At 41.6% G+C, this 21,414-nt stretch overlaps 1 protein-coding gene and 1 long non-coding RNA gene across 2 annotated transcripts in view; both read left to right on the plus strand.

The window, feature by feature from the left end:
* The first annotated feature begins 1,366 nt into the window (after positions 1-1,366).
* Positions 1,367-21,414, plus strand: part of LOC116678279 (uncharacterized) — a 28,863-nt gene continuing 8,815 nt past the window's right edge. The window contains 22 exon segments of the mRNA XM_032508255.1: positions 1,367-1,598; positions 4,371-4,513; positions 4,683-4,736; positions 4,739-4,827; positions 5,587-5,742; positions 7,552-7,753; positions 7,906-8,035; positions 8,399-8,615; positions 10,052-10,568; positions 10,571-10,726; positions 10,729-11,429; positions 11,799-11,948; positions 12,900-12,998; positions 13,887-14,130; positions 14,256-14,318; positions 15,307-15,419; positions 15,574-15,711; positions 17,891-17,998; positions 18,426-18,534; positions 19,428-19,572; positions 19,812-19,942; positions 20,860-20,904. Of these exon segments, the coding sequence (XP_032364146.1) occupies positions 4,387-4,513; positions 4,683-4,736; positions 4,739-4,827; positions 5,587-5,742; positions 7,552-7,753; positions 7,906-8,035; positions 8,399-8,615; positions 10,052-10,568; positions 10,571-10,726; positions 10,729-11,429; positions 11,799-11,948; positions 12,900-12,998; positions 13,887-14,130; positions 14,256-14,318; positions 15,307-15,419; positions 15,574-15,711; positions 17,891-17,998; positions 18,426-18,534; positions 19,428-19,572; positions 19,812-19,942; positions 20,860-20,904 (3,694 nt within the window). The 5' untranslated portion in view covers positions 1,367-1,598; positions 4,371-4,386.
* Positions 5,654-9,985, plus strand: LOC116678280 (uncharacterized). Its single transcript, XR_004329209.1, has 2 exons — positions 5,654-5,742; positions 9,904-9,985. It is a non-coding gene; the product is annotated as an uncharacterized LOC116678280 (long non-coding RNA).

Genomic DNA, 21,414 nt, shown 5'->3' on the forward strand with positions numbered 1-21,414 from the left:
CTCTGGTTGCAAACTTCACATACTGATAGAAATGGGGGAGAACTGTCTTCATGTTGGCCTGATTAAAGTCCCCAGCAACAATGAAGACACCCTTTGGATGTGTAGTTTGCAAGTCACTGATGGAGCGGTAGAGCACACTCAAAGCCTCCTTGGAGTTAGCACTGGGGGGGATGTAAACAGAAGTGATGATGACGTTGGTAAATTCCCTGGGCAGATAGAAGGGTCGACATTTTATGGTCAAAAACTTGATGTTCAGAGAGCAATGACTTGTGACCACCTTGTCATTGTTACACCAGCTGTTGTTAGTGTAGATGCAAACACCACCACCCAGGTTTTACCACTGAAAGCGCAGCTCCCATCCAACCGGAAAGTTGTTAGCCCCTTTATAAGACTGGTTATTTATCTTTTGGTTGATAACACAGCCAGCAGCTTTGTCGTCTTAGCATTGGATGGATGGATGGATGATAGATAGATAGATAGATAGATAGATAGATAGATAGATAGATAGATAGGTAGATAGAGAGATAGATACTTTAGTGATCCCCAAGGGGAAATTCAAGGTCCCATGGCTTAAAGACATCGCACACAACATACACATACATGATAAACAGGATGATAAAATGACAAATCCACATAGATAATACTGTATGAACATTAAAGAAAAGATACTAAATAATAAATCCCCATGAATGTACTAAGGGAAGTATAAGCATGAGACGTTTGCAGTGCCTGGGCAGGGACTGACCATGTGATTCAATGTGTCAGTATGCATGGTAAGGTAAGGTGCTCTACCAGAGTGTGTGTCATGGTGGTAGTGCAAATGAGTCCAATAGTGCAAAACTAGAGTCTAGAGACCAGCATTAAATATGGACAATATAAGGTAATAAGTGAGACAATTTAAAGAGTAAGGAGTCTTCTCCATTTAAAGTTTACATGTAGGCTAATGTGATTTAGCAACAGTTAGCCTAGCCACACAGTCCACATGATTGTGTTAGAAAATAAAGAATTTGGGCAATGTGCTGAAGATGAAAGAGTAATTCTACTTTAGTGTGTTTTTCACATCCATATTTACTGTTGGGTTTGAAGAATGGAACTACCATAGAGGATGGTGTTAAAATACATTTGTCCCACCATTAACTAGAATTTCTGTTTTGTCCTTGTTTAGAAAGGAAGTTCTTTATGAGCCAAGAACTGTTTTTTTCCAACCAATATGGCGTTAGCTTCGATGGATAATCCACTGAACAAAATCGGCCAACGTGGTATCTAGGTATGGTTGAGCAAACTAAAATTGGCTTCAAAGCTACTCAGGGAATCTTGCTAACTGTAGCAAAGTTAGCACCAAAATCTAACAAAGCGTTTAAAGAATAATAAACGCATGACTAAAGTTAACATTTTGTTGCATTTTTTGGTAACGTTATTCATTCTAACGTTAGTTACGTTATTATCACCATCACCTAGCTAGCTAACTGGCAGAGCGGTAGCTAGCCTAATGTTAGCTGAGTTGAGTATCGAGGGGTGGGTTTATGGGTTGTGGAGGGTGGGGGAGTCTGAGACTGGTAACGTTAGTTTAAATACTCACAAGGACCGAAGCAGAGAGGGTGAGTACACGATTTTCTTTTATTAATATCTTGCCAAATAATTTAACATTAAAACTCCCAATTGTTTGTAAAAGACAAGTTCGTGAACTCAACTGTACTACATCATAACGTCACATCATAATGTTATGTTAGTTTAGCTACGTGTTAGCTTGCGTTGTAGCCGCGCCGGCTGTAACGTAACGTTACTAGCTAGCTAGCTAACTTTACGTTTAGTTAAGGTCTGTTCCTAAAATAAACCAATTTAGCTTAATCGTTGGGATTTAAATTAAGATAACTAGCTTCTGAAAAAAATCAAGTATGAGTTCTTTGTGAAATAAAATCAAAATGGCAGGGAATAAACACCGTAAATACAACGTATTTAAAACATTTTTTAGGTAGCAAAATCGTAAAATATGCATTATAATATATTAAAGCTAATTAAATAAAAAGCTGAGCAAGGGGCAAGACATTTAATTCAACAACTAACATAGTTTCATGGTTTGGTCGCTGTAGACCTGTTGACTCAATGTTGACCATAGAAAAGTTTATTCTTTAGTGCATTCCGCACTGGGGAATTCGACTTTTATGTAACCTACACAGTATTTTTTCATGGTGACATTACTACCAGGGATTCAATAGTCTTGTTCTTCAAGATTGTTATAACTTGGTTTTTATGTGATATTGTTTGGACCCGGCGTCGCATTCCAGTCCCATAGCTTTCCATCTAGTAACACGGTCCATCATGGCGTCTCTTGCGGAACTCGCTGCTAACAGCTGATTTGAGCTCAGATTTCTTGTTTTCACCTCACTGTGTGACGCCGATATTTTCTGACCTGAATCCATCGTTTCTATTGGTCAAAACGCTTCCCGCTGTAGTATGATTTGAGTAGAGACCGTTCATCCATACAAAAATAGTTGCATTCAGGGAGCTTGGCGTCATACTCTCAAAGTCACGCCCATCTGAAGAGAACACAGTCGGCGCCACAGTATACAACTACCAGCTGTAATGCTAACAAAATACAGGCAGCTAGCTAAAACATTAGATTTAAGCATGTCAAAGGATTATTTTATAACCATTTGTCTACCAGAGCGGACAATTTAGCTGTAAGTAAGCTAATGTTGGCAAGTTAAGACTTGTAACCATCCACATTTCACTCTAACGCGTATAATGTCAAAATACTTAAACTTAGCGTTAACTTGCAGACATATATTAACGTTAGCCTGAAACGGACATTTAGATATTTGACTTGGAAACAACATGTCTGCTGCACACGTAAATTAACGTTGGGCATAACCTTAGGTTAGTGTCAGGATCCTACAAGTCTTTTCATTCTGCTGATAGCTTCACGTCTGTAGTCCCTTTTGTCTTCATAAAAGCTAAGTTTTTTTGGTTTGACAGTTAGTAAAGAACGTAGTTCTGGGTTCTTTAACATGTTGACAGTACATCCAACTACACAGCAACTTTCATTCACATACATTCGTAGGCTGGTTGTTCGCAGACGGAACATAGAGGAGGCTCCTCCGCGCAATGCATGTTAATGGTAAACGGAGAGTTGTGTTCCATTCCGGGGGGTATTCTGCCTCTATTGCAAATAAAGGTAATATATTTGTTTAGGCTAATTTGGAAACGCAGTTGCTCTATTTCATACCAGTTTGAACTTGTGTTCGCAAACAAATGACAGAAGTAACGTTACCGTTAGTTGCTTTCTTGTTCATTGTAAAGGCTGTGAGCGTAATTAATTCATTGGCTTTTTAAATTCCAGTTCTAATTGTCCTTATTAACACGTGGACAGCTCGAATTACTAGGTGGTTGACTAAAGGGAGTAAAATAAAATGAAGCACATCGCCAAATCCCGAGTTCTTCTAGTAGTAGGTTGCTTTTCATCAGTTGAAGTTGAGATGAACGGCACTTTGACGCAACCTGAAAGCAGCATTTTCGCGGGAGAGGGAAAAGCCCTACAGTTAATGAGCATGTGCAGGGTGTTTGACATATTGTTTTGAAATGGAAGTAGAATTGTTGGTTGTGTGATTTGTGACTAGACAAAAAAGAAAGAAAAGCTGACACAGCAACCACAATATTCAAAGCCATACAACAAAATAATAACAAAATAGACAATCTATAAACCAAAAGAACATATGTATAAATGAACCATAAACACAGCATACATTCCTCTCTCCAGCACAAAGCCTTTTATGAGTCCACCAGACTGCTCAAATACTTTCCCCATTGTCTATTATACATGTCCAATCTGGCAAGTTGTTTAAATCTTAAAAAACGCCGCCCTAGCCACACAAGCCCACTCCTGGATTGACGACACCCCCTAATTCCTCCATCCTAAAAAATCTGTCTGGCTATCATTAAACTGATCTGGACCCAGCTTCTTACGTGCTTATCCATCACATGTAAAATATTTCCCAGAACAAATAATATTGGTCTGAATGAAACCTGGGTCCCTGCAATCCGACATAGGTTATCACGTAGTCCAGTCCAAGTCCCCAGGTTCTGTGTAAGCATAGAATAATACCCAGAAGCCTCATGACCTTTTCCATATTTCAACAACACCTTATTTAAGCTTTCTGGTGCTGTAGGGGCTGAATAACTGGATCCAAAATTCCCTACTAACAGATGGGGAGTTGCAAATAGCAGAAAATTGAGTCATAGGGATTCCAAATTGCTGTAAGAAGAAGATCCAAAAATATGACTTCTAAGTCCGACTTGTCGATTTGTTTAGTAATGGATCAGTGTTTGTCTGATTCTTAAGTAAATATATGTTTCCGTGGTGTTTTTGCAAGTCCATCCCTGTAGGAGATGGACCTGAACGTGGCAGTGAATGTACCTGTGGGTGGCATTGGGCGGCCAAACCTTTATGAGCTGCTGGCATGGCTCAATGAGACTTTACAGACAGGCTTCACCAAGATTGGGCAGGTATGCACAGGTAGGTCAGCGTGTGAATGAAACCTCAACAAACCATCTTGAGCTGTGCTGTTATCGTGAATATTTTTTTTATACTTTGGCTCTGTGGAGGGTGGGCTGAGCTTTCATGCTCTTTTCACATCACCTGGCTGCCTATTATTGAGTGTGTGGTGTGTGTGTGTGTTGTCCAGGTGCAGCCTATTGCCAGCTGATGGACTGGTTGTTTCCGCAGTCCCTGGACCTCTCCAGGTCCGGTTCCAAAGCAACGACATGGTGGACATTATTCACAACTACAGTTTACTACAAGCTGCATTCAGGACAGTCGGAGTGTTGCGAGTAAGTGTTGTAACAAAAGGGGTAAATCTGAAAAAGTATAACATTTTATATATATATCCACCATCTGCCTGAAGAAGACCCAGCAGGTTGAAACGTTGCCTTTGCATTTATATGCAAGCTTGAAGCAGTGTTTTTTTCATTTGTCCTGCACCTGCCAGAAGGTGGGATGTGCACAGAATTACTTTTATAAATAATACATCCGCAAGATATTTACTCAATGTAGATGTATCGGTATGAGTCTTCATGTTAAATAATAAGAAAATCACATTATAGAAATGCTTTAGTTTAGAAATGGTGTGTCCAAGTTTTTGGTTCAGCTGTAAAGTGTTGCACTCGGCACACATGTTGGTCAAAAAAAAGGATCTATATCTTGAAAGTGTTTGCTTATGTTCACTTTGAAAAAGAATATTGGCTGACATATCTTTTTAGACAGTTTCACACAGTTCACACAGTTTTACAATATCAGCCTCTAAAATCCAGTATTGGTTGTCTCAGGACTGATTTACATTTTGAAAATGTATTCTGATTTATGTCTATGTTTAACAGGCCTATTTATTGTTTTCAAACCAGCAATAGAAACACTCCTTAAACCTAACTTATTGTCTTTATTGGTACTATAATTGCTACCGTGGTCTAGACCAACTCTATCTGTAACGTGTTTTGCGATAACTCTTGTTGTGATTTGAAACCATAATAAAATTGAATTAACTGAAGGATATAAACGCAGTATGAGACTAACAGCCTCTCCCCTCTCTCCAGCACATCCCCGTCAAGGATTTGATGGAGAGGAAATCTGATGTGGCCGTGACCTTCCTGCACTGGTTAAGGCGTTCTTTGACAAGAACAACGCCAAGGGCAGGGAGTACCACGCCTTGGAGGCCAGAGGTGGACAGAGTATGGTTCCTGCTGACTCAGGTAGGAGCAGTGGATAAATCAGTTAGTAACACAAATATACATACAAAGGTGTGGTTGATTGAGATATGAGTACTGTCAATCAATTAAAATACGTAAACGGGATCTTTTGCAGCTGTCACAAGCCAAGACTTCAGGAAGATTTTGTTGTAGCAATCAACGTAATAGCTAGTACTGCAAGCAGTTATGAACAGGGCCCTGGCGCAAGTCTCTCTCGAAGGACTGCAGGGGCGATGTAAGTTGTTTATATAGCGCCTTTCCAAAACCCAAGGACGCTTCACAAGAACAAAAAGAAAATAGTAGGCTAACACAAACACGGACTGAAAATAATTAATTTAGGCTGTTTGTACTGTACTCTCATCTCCCAGCGGATGGAGGAGAACATGGGTTAGGGGCGCTGTTAAATCTCCCCAGCATCAGCCCGGTCGCTGGGCTGACAGTGGCCTGGCTGACGGTTGGAAAATATAAACATATGGAGCGACCCGGTCCCTACCCAGCTCACACTGCAGTCTCACTTCCGCTGACAGACTACTTTGCAGGATGAGAGCTCGGGCAGCTCTTTCTAAAGCTAAATTAGCTAACGTTAGGGCTGGCTAGTTGCTAGCTTTTCCATCTCTGGAGCCGGCACTGCCGCTGTTCATCAGTCGGCTGTTTGGCTCATTTTCTTAAACCAACGTAGCATTAAAACGTGGTGGAATAACCAAGCTAATTAGCCATGGCTGTGTTACAAGAAGGTCCTGTGTGAAAAACCATTCATGTACTGTGATAACGGTATAGTCATCATTATTTGGTTGTTTTTCTGCCATCACAATGCATGTGCAGCGTCAGTGACGTCCACTCCGAATTGGTCTCATAAAGAAGTGTGTGTGTGTGTGTGTGTGTGTGTGTGTGTGTGTGTGTGTGTGTGTGTGTGTGTGTGTGTGTGTTGTGTGTGTGTGGTGGTGTGTGTGTGTGTGTGTGTGTGTGTGTGTGTGTGTGTGTGTGTGTGTGTCAGACAATGTGTGGCGTAAAAAGGAATTTGCGTTAACTCGTTATTATTGCGTTATTTTTTACAGCCCTAAAATAAATAACAGTATGTATATTAGGGTGCATCAAATTTGAATGGGAAATTTTAATTTCAAAATATCAATTTGGCTGGCATTGCACTTTGTTCCAATTAACATAAAAATGACTTTTGCAAAGTTTTGAGGAATTCCATTGAGATTTAGGGGTGCCACCTAACACATGAACTTTTGTGAAATTTCGAAAAATGGGCAATTTTTAGTTCTATAGGGTTATCAAAGTAAAAGTTGTATGTTTGCCTTTTGGGCAACTTGGGCATTTCTCAGAATTCAACTTTCAAGATCCTCCATTCATTTGTCCTATAGACAAAATGAATGGAGGTGGCCTCACGTGGCCTTACCCTGAGTTTTGTGCAGCAGTGATGGATGTCGGACACACATATAAAGTTTAATTGACTTTATTGTTAAACACACGGAGCGATACTGACACACTTAAAAGAACAAACCCTCTCTAGTGGCTAATTCACTGGCAACTAACAGGGCCTAATGGTAAGAGCTGACACTAACTAAACTTTCAAACAATTGCTCAGTCTGTGCCAGAGTCCGCTCCACTGAGCAACATCACCAGGGAGAAAGAGAGAGGAAATGGAACCTGAACTCTGAACCTAGCCAGTGTGTCTCCCCCCAGATATGTCTCCCTACCTGCCACCCAAGAGTAACCGTCCTATTCAGGCGTTAGCTTGCGTTTGCAGTGGCGATGGTTTGGCTGTTGGCTGCGGTCATGTTCAACTGCCTGCACCACATTCTGCAGGTGCTGCTCCTTCCTGGCCACTGCGACGAAGTCGGACGTGAGCTTGACGCCACGCTCGGCACAGTCATTGACCACGTTCATTGCACATACATTGACCTCACTTTTTTTGAACGCAGCATTGGTTGCCCATTCCTTCACATCAAGAGACATAAATTCTGGATCAATGTGCAGCTGGTGCATCCCAAACCAGCAATCCTTATTGGTGAGGTCAGCCAAGCTGGTGGTTGGCAAGAGCCTGTTGCATTGGTGACATCTTCAACCTTGTAGCCAGTGACACGACACTTGGTCGGCTAAGGATATCATGTGGAATGAAGACGTTTGTTCCAGTCTTCTTACGCTTGACACTTGCTCCAGTCTTCTTACACTTGTGGGATGGTTCGCCCTCAGATGGTGGACAGACTGTATTAGTATCCTCCTCTGGCTCCTCATCACTCTCCGACACCAAGCTGGACATTGCAGTCATCTCCTCCAGCTCCTTTTCACAGTGGAACAGCCTGGCTGCTGCGGCAGCTTGACGCTCCTCTCGCCGCTTCACCTTGAGCTGCAGCTTTTTGTCCAATACACCAAATGTGGCCACTCTGTCGGTCTTCATGCTGGCCAAGAAAGCTAGGTCTTCTGGATTATCAATTAGCTTTTCCACATTTGGAGGCCACAGCGGAAATGTGGCATCAAGTCTGCACTCCATTTTCTCCAATTGTTTCGCTGTAGTCTCACTGGATCGCTTGGCCTGGGAGATTTTCCGCAGCTTGTTGTTAGCATTGACTAAGTCTACCATCTTGTGGCACGCACGCTTGTCGCTCACCATTGGGATGTTGGCTTTCTTGTAAAATGGCCGCACCTGCTCCAGGACAACCTTGGCTGCTTCGAACTGCGACAACGCTCCATTTGCACCAGGTTTCTTGGCAAGCATGCAACGTAAGATCTGGCGACCAGTTGGCAGTTTGGCACCGGTGATGATGCCATCCTCACTGGTGATGCTGGGGCCCAGACCAAAAACCAGGATGCGACTGCTAGTCTGGCAGGGACCAGTTGGTGAGGGCAGCATCTTAGAGCTGGATCCTGGGGTGGGTTGTGTTGTGCAGTGCCTGAGAATGAAAAGGATACAAGCTCAAGGATAGTGTTTAAAATCATATCTTGGCATACTTAATATGACTCAATTATGATAAACCATGCTTGCATAAGCCTCAAATTTTAGCTTTACATAGTCTAACTTCATCATAACTTACCGTTAAATCACTACCAGAGTAGCTAGCTGTGCTCGCAAATATTCTTATATTTAAAATGTTAATTTCCTGTAACAACTACAATGCTACTCACAATAAACATAAGACATCAATACTCTGAATTTGACATTGTCCACTCTAGAATACTGTTGATGTTAAGCTTAATAGCTTAGCTAACGTAGATAGCTAACTGTGGTTAGCAAACTGTTGCTAGCTAACGTTATCTAGATGTAATACCTATAAATATGACTTAAGTATACAAAGACACAACTACAGATATGTTAGTAATATGTAATAATACATACCCAACACAATTTAACAGAAAGATCACCTTAGTTTTCTTGAGCTGCAGTGTTGTTTACCTCAGATCTCCATGGCGACCATTGAGCACTGTTTACCACTTTATCCAACAAAAACAGATGTGTGGTGGCACCCCTAAATCATCATGTATTGGAAAAATATTTTGCATGTGTTGTTTCTACATGTATTGGAACACTTTTAGCACCCAGCCATATCAGAATTCAAGAATTGTGTTTTTTGATGCACCCTAATGTATATGTAACACTTACATTGTAGTAAGACTTTGTTAAATTATTGTTTGTTTATGGTGGGATTCTTCATTGTCTTCCTCACACTTTTTTTATGTAAAGGTCACAACAACAATCCAACGAAGTCAGACCTTAATCCTAACCAGCACTTTGAACATCGCATCAACACATGGCTCTATCGGCACATGTTTAAATACGCACATACGAGATATGAAATGCAGTTTGTTTATCCTATTAAGAGTGGTGTTATTAACACATCGCTTATTATTATTAACTGGTGCACAAAAAGTGGAATCTGTTTCATAAATTGTGAAACAGTGGATGAGACAATCATAAGCTGTTGAGGAGACTCATGTCAAATAATACATAGACATTAAAAAAATATATAAAACACTGCCTTTTGTGCACCAGGTGCTAATTATTGTGCACCCATTGTTGCTCTTTTTGTGACAGTCGTGTAATGTCTCATGAAAGCCAAATGAACATTGATGTAACAGAGGACAAAAGGTTTGTGTTTACTTAACAGATTTACATGCGGCATGCGTGAAAGCACTATTAATGTATTTCTACTCCCATTATAGATGGGCATTCCTCCCAGACCCCTCCTCAGAAACTGGAGATAATTGTGAAGGTAGAGGGCAAAGCCGTGGAAGAACCAAGAAAGAAAAAGTTCCGGAGAGTTTGAATACAAACAAGAAATGATATGGTGATATCAGATGATGATGACGATGTAATGGAAGTGACAGGTGGGAAGGTGGAGCAGGAAACAGAGAAAATGGAGACAACCGTGAAAGAAAAGGCAGCGGAGAAGGTGAAGCAAGAAGAAGCAGCAGCAGTGGAAAAGGAAATGAAGGGACCAGTTCTACTTTGTTACAGTTTATCAGAAGATACTGTAATAACAATGTGGGCACACACTCCAATACAAGTAAAGAGACTCAGATTTCTGGCCCTTTAGGGTCTGCCTTCTTGAGTCCAACACACAATATAAACATCAGTAAGGCCTGCTCCCACACGCCGTACTGCCTCTACCTGTATGTGGGCGTAGAGCTGGGTGGAGGACAGAACACGAGTGTTGTCCTGGTTGGCTACATGGACCAGAAGTCAGGGGTCAGTGTGGTGAAGCCGCTGCTCACTCTGCAGATGAGTGTTGACCCTGTTGATCCACAAACCCCAGCGGACGCTGACGCTGTCACAGACACACACGCTGCAGATACAGACGCACAGCGTCTGATTGAGACGCTGAAGAAACGGGCTTTCCTTTGTCCAACATTGTTGCATTTTACTGTAACGCTGCACACCCGGGGGTGAGCCAGGTGTTTGTTTCTCGCTTTCAGGCTTTCAACTCTAGGTTAGTATCACTTTGCGGCCTCCCTGGGATGGCACGAAGAGCATGCCAGGCCGGACTTTGGCGTCCTTTGATTGCGTGGTTGACCTGGTTAGAGACATCCACTATCACTACTACACCTGCCCCCAGGTCCTTAGGGGTCTTAAAGAGCTATTTGCTGATGCAGAGTCTTATAACCCATCCCATCCTATATCTGCACAGTGTTTGTTTATCATCCATGCTGTGCAAAAGATGGCAAGCAGCTGGAGGTTTTTAGTGGATTATTACAAGTCACTAAAGAAAGCAGAGGATGTTGACCAGATCAGAAGCCGGCTGATGGATGCTAAGGTCAAACTGCGATTCATGTTTCTCGCCTCCATTTTGGATCCCCTCCGAGCTTTTCAAGAGTATCAGCAGGGTGGCACAGCGCTCGTGCCTGTGGAGCTCCAGCTGGCCTCTATGCTGGTTCACTCCTACGCAACGAGTCTTTTCCGACCCTCCATCGCCAAGCGCTTTCTCAGAAAGCGAGATCTGCATCTCCTTCAAAATACGACGGAGATGCTCCCCGTAGCAGAGGTGCACGTGGGTGCTCCTGCCAGAGAATTCATGTGGGCCACCGCTGTCGTGGATCTGGGGGAACAGGAGAGGTTGGACTTCCTGCAGGATGCAGCGACTTTCTATAAAGCAACGCTGCAGAGTTTAGCAGAGAGTCTGCCTGAGCATCTTGGAGATGTGACACTGAGGAATATCCACCAAGTGCTGAAGCATTCTGACAATATCAATGTAAGAAGATTTATTTCTGTAAAGAGCAAAATCCAAATTTATTTTCCAATTTGATTTACTATTGATTAAATTAGGGGAAAAGCGCTATTTGGACATTAAGTCCTTTGATTGTCTAGTTTCATATTATACCAATATCTTCACTAGCTTTAAAACAGAACCTCTTAAAATATCTATCTTGAGATAAAGGTTACCAATATCCTATCATTCAAAAGATTGATCTTGAATCAGAAACAAACGTAGCTTAATCATTGAATCTGCATTTGGTAAAAACAAAATTGAAATGTAAAACATGTACCCCTGGGATGTCTCTATGCTTGACCTAATCTAATCTGGATATTCATTCTTATGATATCTGTGTTTTCTCCTCAGTGTCCCAAATTGTCCAGCCAAGCGCTGTCCGAGATGTCTGTACAGCTGGGTCTGTTTTCCGCTGGGGCTTTAGGAAGACACCCCCTGGACCGCGACTACTCCAATTTCATAAAAACAGTAAAGCAGGAACAGCGTCATTGCTGGGCAAAGGTAAACTGACAACACAATGGATCAAGATTGCCCAGCGGATACGGAATGAGTAGATGTCGTGCAGTAGCTCATGAACAAGAAAACAATTTTTTCTGTGCTATTACCTTATTAGAAATGTTCCCACCTAATCTATTTTATTTTTCTGTTTTACTGTTCTTAATCTTAAAGTGCTCTTCTTATGCTCAGTTTCACATTCATAATTGTATTTCAAGGTTATATCAGAATAGGTTACTATTCAATTTTGTGTTGAGCTCTCTGTTTTAACTGCTGTGTGAGACATCTCACTTCTGTTCCATCTTTGTTGGAAGTCGCGAATGTGCAGTACCTAGGTAAGGACTACTAGCCAGTCAGAAGCAGAGTTTGAGGACGTGCCCTGACAGTACCCAGGTAAGGACTACTAGCCAGTCAGAAGCAGAGTATGAGGACGTGCCCTGACAATACGTAGGGAAGGACTACTAGCCAGTCAGAAGCAAAGTATGAGGGCGTTGCCCTGACAGTACCTAGGTAAGGACTACTAGCCAGTCAGAAGCAGAGTAGGAGGGCGTGCCCTGGCAGTACCCAGGTAAGGACTACTAGCCAGTCAGAAGCAGAGTATGAGGACGTGCCCTGACAGTACCTAGGTAAGGACTACTAGCCAGTCAGGAGCAGAGTATGAGGGCGTGCCATGCTAGCAGCTAGGCTAGTATTATAACGTCTGTCTCTGAAGTAAAGGCTGGACTACAGTAGAGCTGTTTGGAGCAGTTTGTGAACAGTGTTTTCTGTTGGAGATGGTATGTCCGTTGGGGCATTTTCACTTTGTAAACCTAAAACATGCACAAAAATATATATTACACAATAAAGGAAGGGGAAAAGCCAAAAAGCAGAATATGCACACTTTAAGTAGTATAGATAAAGTGATCGTTCAGTAGCTATCAAATGTCATTACAAGAGTTGCTCATGTTGTCTATTCAGATGCTGTCTGCCATTAGGCCCCACTCTGCCTTGCATAGACTTTTCCTTGACATCCTGGCTCTACCCAGCTCTCTTCACAGGACACAGGTGTTTGCTAAGGTGAGTGCTAAAAGCAAAACCTGTTAAGGAAATTGACTGGTTTATGTACCAATACAATCGTGCTGTATTCAGAAAGAATCTAAATTCACGACTAGACCACTAAACATGGTTACCATTAGCATAGAGATAAGGTGATAAGAGGCTGATTCACATACACACACTATTATATAATCTGTGATTTATAAAGGGAACATTGCGAACAGATGTGCGTACACAGTTTTATAAATCTGAATTTCTTTTTTGGCATAGGCCATTTTTTGGGGCGTACGTGTAACATTTAATTAGTTTGTGAAGACAGATGACTCCAGCTGACAATTTTCCAATATTTATTTACTCTGCAGAAGACAATATTAATTGGCTTCTGCTCTACTTTTCCTTATTTCTCTGGACCTCTGCTCCTAGACGTTGCTTTTTACATTGCACAGAACAGTGCCAAAAGACAAAGAGTTAACAAAGCATCGTTACAACTATTCTAAACCAAAATATGACACTTAACAGCTTAGTTAATATGGTGCTAAGCTTTGAGGCTTGGAGGGTCACAACACAGTTTCCAAAGAATAAAAAAATAGCGCAGCAGCATTTTACACGAGACCCACCTCAGCACCATGAGACCGTAATGTGAGGAGGACACAGAAGTTAAGGCAACTTAGGAGGGACAATAGGGGCATGATTAAGATTAAATTAAACATTAGAATTAATTAAGTGCATTTTTACTCCCTTACATATGGACAGGTTTTGTAAGGATTCTACGCACAGTTTTATAAATGAGACCCCAGGTCTGTATATTTCCAACATGAAACATATGTTCATAGTGTATTTTTTTCTTCAAGATAATAAGATTGATGAAAGGTTTATTGCTGTTTTTGGTGTCTGTCTGTCTGTCTTTAGTGTGTGATCATCAAGGTTGTTTGTACCAGTAAGGAAACCTCCAAAACAGGTTGGCCAGGAATACCCCACATAAAGACACCTGTCCAGGCAGACTATGGTGGCGATAAGAAAATAGTGAAGAAAGAAGGGATTTTATCAGAGGATGATGATGATGATGATGATGATGATGATGTTGAAGCCAAACCCAGTCCTTCCAAACGCTGCAGCTCTATGGAGGACTCCGACTACACAGACAATTCTTCCGGTAAGACAGCCAGCTGTGCACTGTGAGGGCACTATGTTTCTAATTAACTAATGAAGTCAATCTAACAGTAATTCCAAATCTTTTGGATAATAATAACCAACATGACTGTTTTCTATTTTCATCAGATGTGGTTGATGTCACCGAAGATTCCAAAAATTGCGTGATCAACAGTCTAATCAAATCAAAAAGTAAGAAATGTGAAATATCGTTAATAATCTAGAAAAAGAATGAGACAATTTGTGATAAAAAGTTTTGTTGTTACAAACCTGGGTGTAAAAATGGATTGTGATTTTTAAAATGGAGAAGCAGATCAATTCTGTTGTGAAAGCAAGTTTCTTTCAACTGAGGCTTCTTACCTTACTTAAGGCCTTTTTATCCTTCACAGACTTTGAGAGGGTTATACATGCATTTATTACAACACGCCTTGATTATTGTAATGCTCTGTATGTAGGTGTTAGCCAGGCCTCCCTCTCTCAACTACAACTGGTTCAAAATGCTGCCGCTCGTCTCCTTACTGGGACTCGTAAGCAAGATCACATCACCCCTGTCCTTGCCTCTCTTCACTGGCTCCCAGTTAATTTTAGGATTGATTTTTAAGATTTTATTGTTTGTTTTTAAAGCCCTTCGTGGACTAGCTCCAGTCTACATCACTGATCTGTTGAAGCCACATGCTCCTTCAAGGTCATTAAGGTCTGCAAACCAGTCTCTTCTGGTTGTCCCTAAAACCCGGCTCGAGAGCAGAGGGGATCGGGCTTTCTCAGCCGCAGCCCCAAGACTTTGGAATGACTTTCCTCTTCATGTCAGACTGGCCCCCTAGCCTTCCATTTTTATTCCCTGGCTTTAAATCCAGCATGAGGACTGTATGTTGTATTTGTCTGGTGTTGTATTCTGTCTAATTATTGTTTCATGTCAATGTACAGCACTTTGGTCAACCTGGTTGTTTTTAAATGTGCTTTAGAAATAAAGTTTGATTTATTTAAATAGTGTATATATATAGCAGTATGTATGTACTTAAAGTATGAGGTTTTGTTATTCAGCTATGATGTTACCAAGTTTCGTAAAAAATCCTAACTAGAGTTGCTTCAAGTTAGAAAGAAGCAAAGCCTTCATATTTCTTTAAAAAGCTGTTTATTTATATGTGTATGAAGACATTCAACCATTGTCACTGTTTTGCAGATGAGAGAACTCCGCAGGGACGGGTCATCGAGGTCTCAGATGATGATGATGATGATGATGACGATGACGAAGTAATTTTACCAAGCACACCAAACAACTCCACAGAACTGCTGGTAAACTGCTGCTGAAACTTTACATCTACTATTAAATTAAATCTGCGTTCATCTCTTCAAACATTCTCATTCTTAAAAAGTGTAAAAACATAGTTTTTACTGAAGTTGCCATCACAATTGTTGGGTGAGATTAAAAGCTGTATGTGTTTTATAGGATGTGATGGGGGAGCTGGTCTGGGGTAAGCCAGAGGGCTTCTCTCCCTGGCCAGCCATCATCATACCCTTGAGGGAAGAGAATCCACATCCAGAGAGCAGGATGGTCGCGTGGTACGGTCAGAACATGTCCTCTCAGGTAAGTCAGATGTGTCAGTTCACAAAGTAAACTAGAACTGCACGCAGTTTCAACGGGGTCCAAGCCTCCCCGCGCCAGTCGTCCCCAGCGACCCGGGGGAAATGTTCTATGTTGATTAGAGCGCCCCCGAAGGGCCTGTCTTTACCAAATTTGGCAGTGAGCCTCCGGGCGGTGGGCGAAACAATCATTACCGGTTTGGTTTTTATAGCATTTACTGTGGCAGAGATATTGCAATTGCAAATTCCCCATTTAAACGCATTGACTTTGTCCACAAAACCAACAAACGTCGATTATAGCGCCCCCTAATGGTCCATCGTTACCAAATTATGTATGAAGCTTCCGTGCGGCATGCCAAACAATCACCCCAAGTTTGGTGTTGATACCACGTATTTTGGCCGAGATATGGCAAAGTTTGTTCATGAAAAACACACTTTTTTGTATTTGTGGCGCCCCCTAGCGGCCAATGTTCGTCAAATTTGGTACAGAGCCCCAGGGGGTCATAGCAAGTAATATTCTAAAGTTTGGCTTTGATAGCATTTATTTTGGCCTGGATATGGCAAAGTACGTTCATGAAAAAACATTGTTTTTGTGTTTGTAGCGCCCCCTAGTGGCCAATGTTCGTCAAATTTGGTACAGACCCCCAGGGGGTCATAGCAAGTAATATTCTAAAGTTTGGCTTTGATAGCATTTATTTTGGCCGAGATATGGCAAAGGAAATGTTTCCATAGCTGGCTACACAAATTTGTTTGCGTGTAACACGCGCAATTTTTATCCTATAAAAATTGTTTATACAACTTTGTGTCAGGTCGGTCTGGAGATGCTATGTGCCAAGTTTCATGCAGATCCATTGCACGGTCTCGGAGGAGTTAGAAAAAGTAGGTTTTTGATAAATCGCGATTTTTCACGCATAAAAGTCTAGGCGGAAATGGGCGTGGCCTATATCACGAGATTCAGTAGGATCCAGGGAACGCGTGGATGTAAGGTTTATAAATTTCCGATGTACGGTTTGGGAGTTATAGGGCCAAACATGTTTTTTCTCTGCTATAGCGCCACCTAGTGGTGGAAGTGTGCCATTTTTTTTGGCTGAGGTCTTTGCGGACTTTCGGACCAGTCCTGAAAATGGCGCGTCGCCACCATGTACGGTCTAGGCTGCAGCACCACTTTTATGCGGAGAAGAATAATGAAGAAGAAGAAGGAAACCTAGCGAAAACAATAGGGTTCCACAGCCCTGCTGTGTGAACCGCGTATCGCCTTGCGATACCGCGGTGCACGCATCCTCGGGCTTGGACCCCTAATAATGGAAAATGGAAAATGGAAAATGGAGGAAAATCCTAGCGAAAACAATAGGGTTCCACAGCCCTGCTGTGTGAACCGCGTATCGCCTTGCGATACCGCGGTGCACGCATCCTCGGGCTTGGACCCCTAATAATCGTGTACATAAGTGCTTCATATTCAAGGTGACAGTACAGTGATATTAAGACATTTTACCACTGGATCCCTTTGTTTGGTACCAGATAAAGTACAGTTATGACACTGACTACATATCGATATTAATATGAAGGCTTAAATTACTGAAAACATGATCACAATGACAGCTTTCTAAAACATATTTTTTAATAGAATTTGTCACAATAATGTTACAATTTGTTGAGTAATTTGTTTTTGCTTGTTGAGTTTGGGATTTAAATTTTCAACGCCTACAAATGGCCATTGCTAATTTAAACTTACTGTTATATATCAGAATCAGCTTTATTCGCCAGGTATGAATCAGAATCAGAAATACTTTATTGATCCCCGAAGGGAAACACCGTGTTGCAGTTGCACAAATATTATAGAGTAGAAATAAAGAAATATGAGGACACATACGAGGAATTTGACTTAGGTTGGAGCAAGCCGCCGGGCGGCAGATATGGAACAGCGCCACCACACGCTTTCTCGAACAGAAACCATGCAGACAGCAACATAATATACAATACATAACAACATCACCACATAATGCACAAGACAACACGCAGTCATGTGGTCACATGAAGGAATTTTTTGAGGTGGCTTGGGAGGGTGGGAGAAAACACAAGAATAAAATTACATATTATAAAATAAAAAAATATATATAAAAATATATATTGACATTCTTGATCTATTTCCATCCTATGCTCTGATTTCTCGGCTCTGAATCCAGGTCAGATTGCAGGCTCTGAAACCGTTGGCTGCCTTCACCCAGCACTTCTGTTCCAACTCCTTCGCCATCCTTGTTACCTACCGAGAAGCCATCTTCTTGTGCTTGCAGGTCTGTTTTTTCTGATCAACATAAACACAACCGGCTGTTGGCCGACTGCCACTTTGCTAGTTTGAAAGCCATGATATCTCTCTCTCATGGTGGGCCCAATTCTTTGGCCGGGCAAAGCAGAGAAAGGGGAGGTAACCTTGCCCTAATGACCTCATAAGGGGCAAGATTGCAGATCGGCCCATCTGAGCTTTCATTTTCTCAAAGGCAGAGCAGGATACCCAGGGCTCCGTTTACACCTATCACCATTTCTAGTCACTGGGGGAGCATAGGCAGACCATTGGGAAACTTATTAATGTTAAAAACCTCCTAAAGTGAAATTTTCATGCCATGGGACCTTTAACAACATGTCTGTAGGATCAAATTTGGCACATAAATAGAAAAAGTTGATATGATGCTCCTGCTTAAGTTCATGTCCGTGTGTTATCAGGAGGCAGCTCTACGTTGTAAGAAGCAGTTTTCTGCATGTGTTGAGGACCGAGATGAGTTTTCTGAAACAGATGTTAGACTGGGCGTTTTGGAGGCTTTCAACCCAGTGGGCCAGACGGCCTGAAACAACATCTGCCACAACGGTAAGACATATGATTTCTGAATAAATTTACTCATTATATCCAGACTGCGGTGGGTAAAATGAGTCTTACTCAAAGGTAAACTCAGAGGTACTCAACAGAATTGAAGCTTTAATATATATCTAAGTCAATGCTCTTGTTGTATGTTAAATGCACATTTCCCGATTGCATTATAGACTACCACTACTATTTTAATCCTTTTTTCAAGTCAGCAAAACACCAAACAGGAAGTTCCTGCTTGGACGGTGAAGGATTCTAGTGTCTGCACTATGCATGTTTAGATTAGATTAGATTAGATTCAACTTTATTTTTATTACACATGTACAGGTACAAGGCAACGAAATGCAGTTTGGGTCTAACCAGAAGTGCAATAGCAGTAAGTACAGGATATATACAATGGTTCCATAAGTGCATAATAAATATGGAAATGAATAATATTATAAACAGAATTTTACAGATGGGTTTGTCCTATGAATATAAAATATAGATAAGTATTGTGAGCAAGATTTACAGCTGGATATGTACTGAATTAAATATAGTAACAGTCAGCAGTGCAGGTGGACATTATAATATTGCAGATAACAAGATGGAGGCAGGCGTGAGGAAGAAGAGGAGAGTCTATCAGTATATGAGGGGAGTGGGATCATGTCCACATATTGCAGCAGTTATCAGCCGCTAATCTAATATGTAAAAGTGAACTTTTTTGACTTAAATAAAACAAACATTTGCTCTCATAGCCTGGCCTGCCTCGAACACTGTATCCAGGTCTTATTATACATGCACAACCCCCTTTGTACATGACTTTAACTGTTTAACCGTGTTAAAATATCTGATGCTTACATATGTGATTGTCTCCCGTCCAGGTGCTACCAAAACAAACAAAAGACCAAAAGTGAGGCAGAAACTCTTCCTGAAGACCAACTCCTCTCATCCCCCTATCCAATCCTCCACCTTGATGAGCAGCAAGAGCAACCTTGAACTGAAGGAAGTGTCGATCTGTCTTAAAAGGTTGTCGTCTCAAAGAGTTGGCGGTGGAAAAACATGGGAAGCATGGGAAGAAGAATGTGACTCTCCTAAAGGAACCACGAAGGGGAAGGGATCCAGAGTAGGATTTGCAGCAGAGATGGGGAAACAAGAGATGGAAGGATGGGAGGGAGAGAGAGATGACTGGGGAAGAGGGTGGGAGAAGGTCAAAGGAGTGGGGAAAGGAAAGCTTAAGGGAGGGAAGCTTCAAAAGAAGAAAACAGTCTATCTGATGGATTTGAGGATGACATGTCACCAGACTTTGTGCCGCAAAAGAGAAGGACCTACACCAAATCTTACAATAAGGTCCAACAGACGACCAGCAATTACACCCAGCCGGACCAAAAACTCAGAGGTACCAAACAGAATTTTAATTTTATCATTCAAACTTGTATTTGAATAAAGAGTTAACTCCAATCTGAGTAATTTAGAATTTTCAAATGATGAATCAAATCAGAAAATGGTTCACAAGTTTAGTGAGTGGATGTATACTGGCATTCTATGTATGAAGTGTTTTTTGAGAACAACTTAACCACACGCTTGTTTCACAATTGATTCCCTAAATTAGGTTGTAACTTCAAAATGCAAAGGGATAGTTCAGATGTTTTTATAGTGTGGTTGTATGAGCCACTTCTCTACAGTCAGTGTGTTAGCTACAGTAGGGGTGGGGGGGGTTGGCACACTCCCAGTTTGGAGAAGCAGGCAGGAATACCAACACAATAGTTGAGTAATGTCCTGCTGTGGACGGGGCAGCAGGTCAACACATTTTACACACTAAAGTATCTATATCAGTTTAAGTGGACGCTATATTTAGAACATTTTCACCCCTTAACCTTACTGTCAGACAGCTTTTAATGACGGGGAACTGAAGCTGAAGCTCTTGATAACATTCTAATAATGGTATACAAATCGGAGTGTCATACATACGCCATTGCAGCTCTCTTCAAAGCCACCAGACTCCATTGATAAAACATTCATTTTAATGCGCAAGATTTTCCCAACCAAAAAATGGGTTGTGCGCTTTCTCAGTTGGTTACCGGTGCAGTTACTAGGTCACAACTCTACGTAAGAACTAGTTTGTGTGGTGCAAAATGTTTTAATTTAGTAATGTGTAAATATTCACTTTGTGAGAACAAAGAACAGCCTGTGCAACTGGCTGGATTTCAAGTAAAATGTTCCTTCGAAAGAAAACACAATGACAAATAAGAAATAATGAACAATGTTAGAATTATACTTTAAAGTCATACTACTTTGCTGTTTCTCTACTTGCAGAAGAGACTATTCGTAGGATCATGGACATGAACCTGGACATTGAAGGTGAGTGTAAAATTCATTGCCTTTTATGCATAAATATTTGATTTTGTAGTGGTGAAATTAGCAGTTGGGTGATGAGTGGTTGTGTGCTTTACATGTGCATAGCATTTTAAGAAATGCTAATCCTCCAGTGAATCTTAAAATTTTTAAATGATTTGTAAGTTTGTTTAAAAAAATAAAAAAAAGTATACTGTTTTATCCATTTATCCATCCATCTTCGTCCGCTTATCCGCTGCTCCTTCACGTCGAAAGGAGCCAGTTGAGGTGGTTTGGGCATCTGGTAAGGATGCCTCCTGGGGGCCTCCCTAGGGAGGTGGTCCAGGCGCGTCCAACTGGGAGGAGGCCTCGGGGAAGACCCAGGAATAGGTGGAGGGATTATATCTCCAACCTGGCCTGGGAACACCTCAGGATCCCTCAGTCGGAGCTGGTTGATGTGGCTCGGGAAAGGGAAGTTTTGGGTCCTCTGCTGGAGCTGCTGCCCCACAGCCCAATACCAGATAAGCAGACGAGATG

The sequence above is a fragment of the Etheostoma spectabile genome, unplaced genomic scaffold (assembly GCF_008692095.1).
Source record: "Etheostoma spectabile isolate EspeVRDwgs_2016 unplaced genomic scaffold, UIUC_Espe_1.0 scaffold00006853, whole genome shotgun sequence".
In the NCBI taxonomy this organism is placed as follows: Eukaryota; Metazoa; Chordata; class Actinopteri; order Perciformes; family Percidae; genus Etheostoma; species Etheostoma spectabile.